Raw genomic sequence first — 12,809 nt, 5'->3', positions numbered from 1 at the left:
AGCCTCTCACAATGCAGTAAAAGAGGTAGAGAATATGACTGCACTCTGTATCAAATAATTTCAGTGTAGAACCCTTGAATCTGTAACAGGAAGAGCATTAGTCCCTGAAAGCCAACAGCTCATTCCTAAAGCCTGACTGAACTATAAAGCTCATTGTGCTTTATGGTTTGTCCAAACTCGTGAAACTTGAGGTGAGCAAGTGTGTCCATTGGGGGTGTAGATCAAAGAGCCAAGATGACACAAACCACTTTGATGATTACCAATTGGTTAGTATATTAAGAATTAATTAACAAACAAAAAATAAAACATTACTCACTTTATAAGACCACATCCGAAGTTTATGATCTTGGTAGAGCGCAAAGAGAAGCGCATCATGTTCACGACAGTGGACAGATAAGCTAACAGGAAGATCTGAAGGATTTTGATCCCCTCTGTAAAAACAGTAACAATAACAATAATAAATACAGAAGCAAGCACTAAGGAAAAATCAATGATTCTGCATGACAGTTTTTTCCATATGTAACATTAGAACTGCTCTATCACAGTAATGACTAACTGGAACACTATTGAACTTCATTAGTGAGGTATAAATGACATCTTTATTGAAATGTCAATAATTACTAACAACTAATAATAATTATTATAATTATTAACAACTTAATTATTATTGACATCTTAATTGAGTATTGACCAAACATGGCATTTTAAGTTGAACTTAGCTGAAGAAGCACTGTTTATAAGTCTTTTCTTTGCAGCAGTTCTTCTTTCAGAAGAAAAAATATTATAAAACCTAAATGCCTAAAACGTCAAATGAATCATGAAGGGCAGTACTACTACAGTGCCATACATAAAACTTCAAAATAATCATAAAGTGCAATACTATAGTGAACAACCTGCAGAAGTTTAAACTCCAAAATAATCAAGCAGGAACTGATTACAATTTCATGCCGCATTTTTCAATACAGTCTACTATTATTCTCACAACTCCGCTTTCTTGTGTAGAAAGGTAGCCATCTTTTTTGAAAACCTGTCTTCAGCACCACAAGGAATTCATTGCTATTGGGAACAGAGCTAATTACAAAGTGAGAGGTACCCTTTTTCTGTACAATTGGGTGCCTTTAGTCTCTCTCCTTCCGCTTTGTTTTTTTCAACTTTTCTTTGATTATCTGCTAATCTTTCCCTCTCCAGACCCAGGTTCTCGATTTCCCTTCCATGTTTCATTCATTCCAATGCCAATTCCAATTACTCTATTTGTTGCTGTGTAAGCTTTAAGAGTTCTAATTAAACTCTAATTATAAGCCTTAACTGCTTATCATCATAATACTAGCCTGATGGCAGTTGGCATCCAACCTGTAAGCAGGCGCTGCATGACTGAACTCTGTTTCAACTCCACAAATGAAGTTGAAGGCATCTCTAAAAAAAATAAGAAAATAATTTTAGCAATTGTTTAAATCTGACAATATAAAAAAGATGCAATTAAATCAAATAGTCTTCAGTGAATTCTACAGAAAGGCATTTAAAACAAATTTATTACTTAGTTGATTTATTAATTGTGGATAATTAGAACTTATATAAGATTCTGCTGGTGGTCTAAGCAAAGGCAAGGTCATTCTTTATTTCCTAAAATAATTAATCAGAATGAATTTTTAATTTAAATCAGTTTTAAATCACTTTTCATTTAACATCAACATTAATTGTAATGTTTTATTTTGATCCTGTTTTGCCTTCAAAATGGGACATTTTACTAAGTTTTGTACTTGAAACGGTGTAAATCTAAAAGAATATAAAGGGAAAGTCAGAAGAGAATGAAAGTGACATTTAGGAAATTACACCTGCAAAGTGGCACCTGTATTAGTTCCAAACTGAATGCTTCTACTTCTCTCAGCTGAACTGCTTTGCTACATCACTTTTTAAAATCTGATATTAGAACCCATTTCTGTCTTCTATATATTAAAATATGTTTAAAATTGCTGTAAGGTTCACTACAAAATCGAATTTCTGAGAGAAATGTGCAGATAGTCCTCAACGTATGACAATTGAACCCAACATTTCTGTTGCTAGCAAGACAATTGTTAAGTGAGTTTTAACCCATTTAATGACCTTTCTTGCCACAATTGTTAAGTGAATCACTGCAGTTGTTAGGTTAGTAACATGGTTAAATGAATCTGGTTCCCTATTGGCTTTGCTTGTCAGAAACTGGAACCATCAAAAATTCACACCAGTTGCCAAGTATCCAAATGTCGATCATATGACAGGGATGCTGCAATGGTCATGTGAAAAACAGTCCCACGTCATTTTTTTCAGTGCTGTTGTAACTTTGAATGGCCACTAAACAAACAGTTGCAAGTTGAGGACTACCTGTAACTTGAAATAGAATGTTTATATAGGTAGTCCTCAATTTACAATCACAACTGAGCTCAAAATTTCCATTGCTAAGCAAGATAGTTAAGTGAGTTTTGCACCATTTTACGACCGTTCTTGCCCCAGTTGTTACGTGAATCACTGCAGTTGTTAAGTTAGTAACAGGGTTATTAAGTGAATTTGGCTTCCCTGTTGATTTTGTCAGAAGATCGTAAAAAGTGATCACCTGATCCCATGACACTGCAACTGTCATAAATAGGTGTCAGTTGCCAAGTGTCATATGACCCAAGGATTACCTATATCCAGGGGTGGGTTCTAAATTTTTTTACTACCGGTTCTGTGGGCGTGGCTTATTTTGCGGGCGTGGCTTGGTGGGGAGGTAATGTGACTGGGTAGGCATGGCCAACTTTTTTTTTTTTAACTTTTAAAAACATTTTTTCTACAACCTTAAGAGGTTGCAGAAAAAAATGCTTTTAAAAGCCTCTGACGATCTCAGCTGAGCCACGCAATCATCAGAGGCTTTTTTTTTTAACTTTTAAAAGCATTTTTTCGGCCGAAGAGGTTGTAGAAAAAATGCTTTTAAAAGTTAAAAAAAAAAAGCCTCTGATGAGGTGGGTGAGGTAAGCAAGTGGCGACCGGGCCAGGGACCGGTTCGGGGGCATGGCCAGCCAATGTTATTACCAGTTCTCCGAACTATTACAAATTTTTACTACCAGTTCTTGCGAACTGGTGCAAACCGGGAGCAACCCACCGCTGCCTGTATCATATTTATGATAGTGAGCAGGGCAGCAATTTAACTGCTGCAGGAAGCACAGCCAGCTACAACATTCCAACAGACGCCCTTTTCTCTGTATCCTTTGAATCACCTGCCTTTTTATAATTGCATACACTTACCACGAGCATCATAAGGTGGCAGGTTAAGGACAAAAATCCCACCAGAAGCAGATGGCAGGGCAAAGAGGGACCCTCCATCACTAGTAAGCCAAGCTGCTGAAGCAGTGGAACTAGGTGACAATCCAGGAACTGTGGGGATCACACAGTAGTTCAAAGGGTCTCTAAAATGAAGTTTTCCAATATCTGTGAAAACCGACTGCATTTGACTTTCTGTTATCAGCTCCTTAAAAAAAAAACGACCAGGGATAAAATTATCAGCAAGAAAGTATAAAATAGAAGAAGAAAAATAGTAAAATGACTTTTCTATTAATATTCCTATTGTATAAAAAGTATTTTAAAAATTGAAAATCTGAAAGTAAATTAGAAAAGCATTTTCTCATAGTAGCTACCCCATGTTAAGTAGCCTATTCAGCAAACTTTTTTCAGGAGGGCAAATCACACCAGATACATTTTGACCATTCTTGTTCTACTCCTCTTAGTATCTCACCTTTAGGCATTAGTCTGCTGAGATCACGTTCGTTATTTTCTCTTTATAAAAGTTTTTATATTTTGAGGGTATTCCTGTTTCTATATATGTACTTGAAATTATAGAATATCACGTATTGATTTTCCTGTCCAGATTCAGACTACGTAACTACAGATGAATTAGGTAAAATTACAATCAAACAAAAGTACAAGCCGCAGTTTAGGCACGCCTACATCACAATATGGTTTTCACATTATAGTCAGCTAACTCAGCTATAGATAGTTATCACTTTGTGCAAATCCAAAGACTAACTCTCTCTTAATCTCAGCAGAAAATGTCAAAATTATCTAACTCTAAAATCTGACAGATTAAAACCAGAAATTGATGTCTGACACAAACCAAATACATATTCTCTCACTAATCAATGGACTTCCTCACCATCATACCATTCTATCATTAGCAGCTTAAATTGTGCAACTTGCATGTTCTAATCCATTCAAATTTATCCCCAGAATAAGAAGTTATGTTAATAATTTTATTGTACATGAAATACATTCAACAGCCAACTAAAAAGGGCTCAGTTTATATGATTCTTCAAATAAGTACCATGATTTGGATGGGACAGGAATTAATATATTATGATGGTGAAGTGGTATGCAGGAAAAAAACAGAGGCAAACAAATCTGTGATTTGATTTCTTCAACTAAAATAATTTTGTCTCTAATTTAATAATCTTGGAAGTTTTTTAAATAGATATATATTAAAATAGATTACTTACATGCCTATACATCCGAGCTGGATGAGGTAACATCAATCTATGTACTGTCTGATTGGTTGAAACCAATATAACAACATGATTTTGTGTCTCAAAGATATGTACTCCTTGTGGCAAGAGATTACAATTCTGAAATCTGAGCTGAACGGCATTGTTCAAAAGGTTTATATCAAGGGACTCCTCTACCAGTTCTAGTGTCCCACCTGAGGTTGCCCTGCAAAAAGAAACAAAATGCACATAGCAAGTTCACACAAATAGTAAACAACTAATGCCAATATTTTCTGTTTGGGGACATACATCCACTGTTCCTGGCATCCCTGATCCAATATGATCAACTCATGACCCCAAGACCCCTTGACTTGTGCGGCAGTGCCTGGTCCTGATTGACTATTATGTTTCTGAGTTGGTTGAGTGATTCTTCCTTTTCCTACTTCTCAGCTAGCATCTCTTTACAAATAAACAGATCCATTTGATAGGGAAAACTGCCAACTCTTTTCACTGTTTACTTTTACTTAAGTAAGATAATTAAATTAATTGCCCACTGCTAGCCCTTCTCCTGTTGATTTGTATGTTGCCCACAGGCCAGAAAGCAACTGTCAACCAAAGTTGTCTAAATTGAATAACATACAATCAAACATGTCTTTCAGTTTAATTTCTACTTTTTACTTTATATTCCTGCCTGAACCCAGTTAATTCCAGTGCACGAAATACTTTCTAATTGAAGTCCTGAATAAGTCTACTAGATTGTTCTTTCTTATTTCAGTACGTGGTTCAAGCAAAACCAACTACTTATTTACTTTTATAACTTTCAGTTATTTTTCTTTTCCAATTTGTTTTTAATTTTCTTCTCAATACATGTTTATTTATAACTGAATTTGTCGGCTGATGTGAATTTACTGGCACTTTTAAGGGACTGTATTACCTATGAACCCAGATTGCCTGGAAACATTTAATGTGTTTATCCAGCATTGCCTAAGTGGAAATGATGGAAGCAAATTGAATTATTCCTCACTTCAAATTGCTATTGCTTCTTTTCCATTTCACAAATCAGAGAAAGCAGAATGATGATAGCTTGTGATAATATTTAAATTCTGTACCTATTGACCAATCTCACAAGAAAGTAAGAGGACATATGGGGAAGTCTTTATTCTGTTATAGTTTACTTCATTAAACACGTAAAACATGTCATGCTTATAAATTCAGCTCAATGTTGTTTTTCTAGAAAGTCAACTCTAATGTATAATGTCCAGATTTCTAAGGGGCATTCATGCTACCAATGTCTTCATGAAAGTTATTTCATTTTATAACCAATTATTCAAAATACTATTTTTTTCCACAAATAAAATGGAGACGATAAATTCCAAATTATTTAACTCTTTTAAACTTCTCCAAACTGCAGTCTAGGCAGCATACAAGAGTATATCAATACAGACCAAAAGCCAAAAGGCAGACATACAGGTGAAACTCAAAAAATTAGAATATTGTGCAAAAGTTCATTTATTTTAGTAATCCAATTTAAAAGGTGAAACTAATATATGAGATAGACTCATTACATGCAAAGCGAGATAGTTCAAGCCTTGATTTGTCATAATTTTGAAACCAAGGACCCAGAGTCTGGAGGAAGAATGGAGAGGCACACACTACAAGATGCTTGAAGTCCAGTGTGAAGTTTCCACAGTCTGTGTTGATTTGGGGAGCCATGTCATCTGCTGGTGTTGGTCCACTGTGCTTGACAATGCAGCCGTCTACAGGAGATTTTGGAGCACTTCATGCTTCCTTCCGCAGACGAGCTTTATGGGGATGCTGACTTCATTTTCCAACAGAACTTGGCACCTGCCCACACTGCCAAAAGTACCAAAACCTGGTTCAATGACCATGGGATTACTGTGCTTGATTGGCCAGCAAACTCGCCTGACCTGAACCCCATAGAGAATCTATGGGGCATTGCAAAGAAAAAAATGAGAGACATGAGACCGAACAATGCAGAAGAGCTGAAGGCCGCTATTGAAGCATCTTGGTCTTCCATAACACCTCAGCAGTGCCACAGGCTGATAGCATTCATGCCATGCCGCATTGAGGCAGTAATTGATGCAAAAGGGGCCCAAACCAAGTACTGAGTACATAGGCATGCTTATACTTTTCAGAGGTCTGATATTGTTCTATGTACAATCCTTGTTTTATTGATTTCATGTAATATTCTAATTTTCTGAGATTGTGAATTTTTGGGCTTTCATGAGCTGTAAGCCATAATCATCAAAATTATGACAAATCAAGGCTTGAACTATCTCGCTTTGCATGTAATGAGTCTATCTCATATATTAGTTTATGAAAAACTAAGTTGCATTACTGAAATAAATGAACTTTTGCACGATTTTCTAATTTTTCGAGTTTCACCTGTATAACAGACATCCCAAACGACTATCAGATAATTGTATCCATCTAAAACCATGTTGGGAAAGTATTGTTTTAATAGCTTTATAAACTGGCAGGAAGGAAGGGGCTGCTAACCTGAACTTCCAGAGACAAGGAATTTTGACATACTAAGGCAGCAAAAGAGAAGACAACAGCCAACTCACATTCCCACTAAGACAAAGATAAGAACCAAAGGAACCAAACAATGTCAATGTCAAAGTGGAAGCTTAGCCCAAACAGGATGCAGCAGATCTAAATCTTTCTAGCTCAGGGCTCCTAGGCGGGAGTAAAGGGACCGTTAGTCAATGGAACCGCTTGCCTCCTGGACCTGCGGATGCACCACCGCTGGAAGTTTTTATGAAAAGATTGGACAACCATTTGTCCGGGATGGAATAAGGGCTCCTGTCTTGGGCAGGAGGGTTGGACTAGAAGACCTCCAAGATCCCTTCCAGCTCTACGGTTCTATACTACCTCGGATCACTCACCAATGAATAAACCGGTTTCTAGTCACCGAGCCCAGCTGCGCGTTCTCTTGGTACCAAAACCCGCCAGCGCTGTCAGGATACCGCACGGCCGACGGGGAGGCGCCGCCACCTGCAAAAGACGGACAAGGGAGGCGGATCGTCAGTCCCCGCGCGCCTGCATGGATGCTCTATGTGCGTGCATGTATGTCACGCGAAGGACCACCCGCGCGGCAACCCCGCCCCGTCTAGGCCCCGCCGGGGGGTGTCTCTTCCCCCCACCCCCACCTGGGAGGCTGAAGACGAGTTCGCGGAGGCCGTGCCGCGCGCTCCGCTCCGCCCCACCGAGCTCCAAATAGCCCCTCTCGGCCAGGCCCACCGCTGCCGCCATCTTCTCTTCCCGCGCGCGGTTCCACAAAGGCTCACGGGACGGGAGGGAGGGAGGGAGGGAGGGAGGGAGGGCGCGCGGCGGACGGAGGCGCCCTTCGCGGTGCATTGCGGGAGGCGCTGAGCGGAACGTTTTCTCCAGAAATCGGTGGCCGCTTATTGGTCTGCTCGGATTTGAAGAATGGCTATGCTAGGTGGTCTTCCACTTGGTCTAACCATCCTTAAGTTGCAAAGATGAAATCTCCTTGGACGAATGTTGACATGGAAAGCGCCGTCGCCCGTCCCCCACCCCCCAATTAAAGGCTGTTCACTGATCTGTCTATTGAAAGCAGTGTAGTTTGTATTTGAGTGTAATTTGTCTTTTTTTTTATGGAATTGCACTCATTAAATGGAGTTGGATCTTTGTTTTGTTTTAGACCAGAGGTCTTCAAACTTGGCAGCTTTAAGACTTGTGGACTTCAAGTCCCAGAATTCTCCAGCCAGAATATGCTGGCTGGAGAATTCTGGGAGTTGAAGTCCACAAGACTTAAAGCTGTCAAGTTTGAAGACCTCTGTTTTAGACTAAGATGTTGCCTATCACTTGTTCGGCAGGCTGAGGTAAAGAGGCAGTCCAGGAACCAGCGAAATCTGGGGGCTGGGCAGGGGACAGAATGTATCTGCCCTCAGGGTGGAAGGGATTGCCACTCTTGAATTGGCCTTTTTAGTCACACTAGATGCTGTTTTAGGACCTCTTTCTAGAGCACGATTCCATAGTGTCTCGAGACCAAAGGATGCCAATGATGAAGAAGGATTACAGGAACTGGGTATGTCTAGCAAATTTAATGAAAAGAAGAATCAAGGGTGACATGATAGCAATGTTCCACTATCTAAGGGGCTGCCACAAAGAAGAGGAGGTCAATCTATTCTCCAAAGAAGAAGGCAGGACAAGAAGCAATGAATCTTGGATGAATTGTCTTGGATGAATTGGCAGTGGTTGCAGTTTACTGATTTTCAAGCAGTATTGGATAATCCTAGGCTGTGTCCCTAGAGGGCATTAGCACTTCGATATATTTGAATGAAATAGAACCCTATTTAATTCAGTATTGTAGCGCCTTTTTAAAGAAAAATGTTTTCACAAAGTATACTGGTGTGGAATTACATTAAGACAATGTAAGAAAGCATCACTGCTTGAAACAAGGCTTGTGCCTAATGGGACTACATATTTTACTTCAGACTTAAAAGTAGAATAATATTTGCATAATCCTATGCAACTGGCAAATTTCTACATCATATTTCTGGGAGTTTGTTTCAGAAGTATTTGAAATGAAGCCTGAAAGGTTATTTACACTTTTTCTCAAGTTCTATATGTTGTCTTAAATTTATATTTAAGCTTTGGGTTTGCAATACCTTATGGTAAAGGTAAAGATTCCCCTCCCACATATGTGCTAGTCGTTCCCGACTCTAGAGGGCGGTGCTCATCTCCATTTCAAAGCCAAAGAGCCAACGCTGTCCGAAGACATCTCTGTGGTCATGTGGCCGGCATGACTAAACGCCAACGGAACGCTGTTACCTTCCCACCAAAGGTGGTCCCTATTTTTCTACTTGTATTTTTTACGTGCTTTCGAACTGCTAGGTTGGCAGAAGCTGGGGCAAGTAACAGGAGCTCACCCTGTTATGCGGCACTAGGGATTCAAACTGCTGAACTGCCGACCTTTCGATCAACAAGCTCAGTGTCTTAGCCACTGAGCCATCGTGTCCCTACCTTATGGTAGTCTTGAAATCTTGGTATGTTTGTTGTCAATTCTGCTGGAACAGAAACTTCAAGATAATATGTTCAGATTTAATCTATTCTCTGATTTATTCAAGGCCCTAATCGGAACAATTACAGTTTGATCTTGAATCTGATCAGTTGACATCCCCTGTAATCCATAGTATTACGATGCCTTGTAAAGATGCAAGTTTCCTACACATAAAATTATATTTCAAAAGCATGTTTTAGAACAGCTTTTCTTTAATCCTTTTGGTAGGTGAAAGCTTTGACTGTAGCCAGTACAATCAATTCTTCTGATTTTTCACAATAATCCTAACCCCAGGGTACATTGGCTTTAATAATCAGAAAACAGTTTTAAACAAAACACTTGATAATCTGACTAGGCTGTAATTGGAGAATGTCATATCTGCCTAATCAATTAGGGCAAACCTGAGTTTAGCCATCATAATAGATTATTAAGATTTCTTGGATATGACCACTCTATTCTTAGCAGTTGTATAAATTTAGGACTGCATATTATAGTACACACACATACATATGAATGAATGAAATATGACTGAGGAATATGTATTATATTAATATTTATGGTTAAAGCAAGAAAAATTGTGGCAGCAGAGAGCTGTCTGACTGCATTCATGAATCAGTCCTATAATGCTACTATTGGGTTCATTTTGTGTTTCAAAAAGAACAAATCACATATGTTATATTATTCAACATGATTCCTAAATGATTTGGGCTTTAGCCTGGCATTATGATTTCTCTCTTTTGATAACTCTTTGGAGTTATTTCAGTTTTTAGATTTGAAGTACTACTGGGTGGTCTCTATGTTCCGTCCCACATATTCCATGAACTTCAGTCATTTCACAAATAATCTACCATTACCAGAAAGATTATTTCATCCACCTGCTTTCTAATGTATCACAAGCTACACTGGAATTTACTGGACGTTGCACAGTCAAGTTTTCCCTTGCAGGACTGTAAAGTGGGCAGGCCCATTGGCAGCTACTGTGGGATGGAGATACAGAGAACTCTGAATGGAGCCGTTTTGGCTGCTAGGAATAGTTCTGTCCCCCTGATGTTGGGGAGAAGCTGAAGGGAGGTTCATCCTGAACAATACTTCTTTTCAGGCAGAAGGGTTGCATGAACAGCTCTTAGGCGGCTGTGACTACACAAAGCACCCTGTCTTCCTGTGCAGAATAGCTGCATTATTGTACCAGTCAGGTGGCCGGCTAAGGCCTGCTTCTGGATACGTAGGCACGAACTAGAACAGGCCCTGTGCTGGCACAGAGATATCACAAATGGTTGAAGGGAACAAACTTTGAGCAAACCTGCTTGTATATCATATATTTTGGGAAGAATAAAGGCAGGGCTTCCATTGTTTCTCACTTACTCTCTGGTCCTGATCACTTTCTGTGACTATATGCTTTTCAGAAAGTATTTTCCATTTTAGATCTACTACCGTGTTTTCCCAAAAATAAGACCTCCCCAAAAATATTTAAATGCATGCGCAGCCGGCCCCCGCCATTTCCTCTGGTTAGGGTTAGAGAGACAGAGCTGGAAATGAGGTAAGATGGCAAGAGGAGCCCCGTCTTGCTCCACGTGCCCCAAAATAATAAGACCTCCCTGAAAATGCACAGAGCCTGGATAGCTCTGCGGACAAGGCACTGTAATTTAACACCAGCTGTCTGCAATTAAAGTAAGTTCGAATCTCCCCAGGCTCAAGGTTGACTCAGCCTTCCATCCTTTCTAAGGTAGGTAAATTGAGGACCCAGTTTGTGGGGGCAATAAGTTGACTTTGTATAAAAATATACAAAAGTATGAAGGCTATTGCTTAACGCACTGTAAGACGCCCTGAGTCTCCGGAGAAGGACGGCATATAAAGCAAATTAAAAAAAAACAAAAAACCAAGTGCTTATTTCACGGTTCAAAAAAATATAAGACAAGGTCTTATTTTCAGGGAAACACGGTAGATTGAACTATCAAACTGACTCATGGTTTGAATTATTTACAGCTGTTCTGTCCTGATAATCTGTATTCAAGAGCTATCTTCCAATTCTTAACCAACTTTGAGAAACAGAGCCTTGGTTCATTTGCAACGTAAAGACTTTCTTTATAATCTGGTATCAAACCGATAGAGAACTTTATTCTCAATCTGTTTCGTGTCATTTCAGCATTTCTTTCTGTTTTCTACCATTAAAAAAATAGACCACTCCCACTTTCTGCCTTCACTGTGATGCCCTCACCTTACTTTGTTACTGGTAGTAATTCTTGTGAGATCCACAGACTAAATTTCAACACTTGTTAATTTGCTCATGTATTATCAATCAAATCTCTAGTATGGTACCTAGTTACAGTATATTTATTCAACTTTCATGCTTTTAATTAAAAATGAGACTGAGATTCTTAAGCCTAAAAATAGCTTTACCCCAGAAGGTATAAGGTAACTAAAACAGCTGCAGTTTAACCACAAAGAAGTCAGATTAACCCAGGCAATTAAAATTGAGATAGTTTGTATTTTTATTGCTGTTACAATGAAATGTTGATTAGAAAAGTCATAAACTTCAACATAGTGAAATACTACCAGTTTCATGGATCAAAATCATAATGTTTCTAAATCAGATAGTTTCACCTGTCTCTGTGAGTCTTCTATTTTAGTAAAAGTGCTGAGGCCAGTTTTCCCCACATTGATATTTTCAAGTATCCTCTTTTGGAACAGGTAGAAATGAAGAATGGTTATCTTTAAGTCAGGCACCTTTGAAAAGAAATCCAAAGCATGGATGAAGGGTGTCTCTTGTTCTATAATACATCTATCATTGGCCATCCAATAAAAGTTTATATAGGAACTTTTGGGTCCCTATCCTGTAGTGTTAAAAACCTCTGGAAATTGAAAAAGCTCAAATATAGTTTTCCACAGTTGGTAGCATCAAAAACTACTTATGCTGACCTAAAAAGAGTTGCAGTCTGAAAACTTTTGAAGCACATCAGATTTGGAAATCAGAGCTATCATGATTAATAGTTGATATATAAAATACATAGGGTAAACAAACTAATAAAAAAGGCAAAACAAATAATGGAAAATCTGAATCTCCTATTAATTACAATCTTAAATACAATGGATCTCAGGGTTAGGATTGAGGAGCCATAATTTAGCATAAACTACCACAGAAACATTGAATGGGAGAAAGCTTACTAAGGGCAAGGATGGATGGACTTGTTTTGTTCTGATATGACAACTAGGTTCAAGCAAGTTCATTGTTATGCAGAGCTGTCCTCAGGATTGACCCCAAACCTTTAGCTTCTTCC

At 38.7% G+C, this 12,809-nt stretch overlaps 1 protein-coding gene across 2 annotated transcripts in view; it reads right to left on the bottom strand.

The window, feature by feature from the left end:
- Positions 1 to 7,852, bottom strand: part of NUP160 (nucleoporin 160) — a 38,849-nt gene extending 30,997 nt beyond the window's left edge. For both annotated transcript variants that reach the window (XM_034433822.3, XM_034433825.3), the window contains exons 1-6: positions 7,658 to 7,852; positions 7,394 to 7,502; positions 4,500 to 4,710; positions 3,256 to 3,478; positions 1,329 to 1,413; positions 317 to 431 (exon numbers count right to left, since the gene is read on the bottom strand). In XM_034433822.3, the coding sequence (XP_034289713.2) occupies positions 317 to 431; positions 1,329 to 1,413; positions 3,256 to 3,478; positions 4,500 to 4,710; positions 7,394 to 7,502; positions 7,658 to 7,760 (846 nt within the window). In that variant the 5' untranslated portion in view covers positions 7,761 to 7,852. The remainder of the gene's footprint in view (positions 1 to 316; positions 432 to 1,328; positions 1,414 to 3,255; positions 3,479 to 4,499; positions 4,711 to 7,393; positions 7,503 to 7,657) is intronic.
- Positions 7,853 to 12,809: the final 4,957 nt, after the last annotated feature.

This window comes from Pantherophis guttatus, chromosome 1 (genome assembly GCF_059756535.1).
Source record: "Pantherophis guttatus breed Tessera chromosome 1, ASM5975653v1, whole genome shotgun sequence".
Lineage (NCBI taxonomy): Eukaryota > Metazoa > Chordata > Lepidosauria > Squamata > Colubridae > Pantherophis > Pantherophis guttatus.
This window is presented reverse-complemented; position numbering and strand designations above follow the sequence as displayed.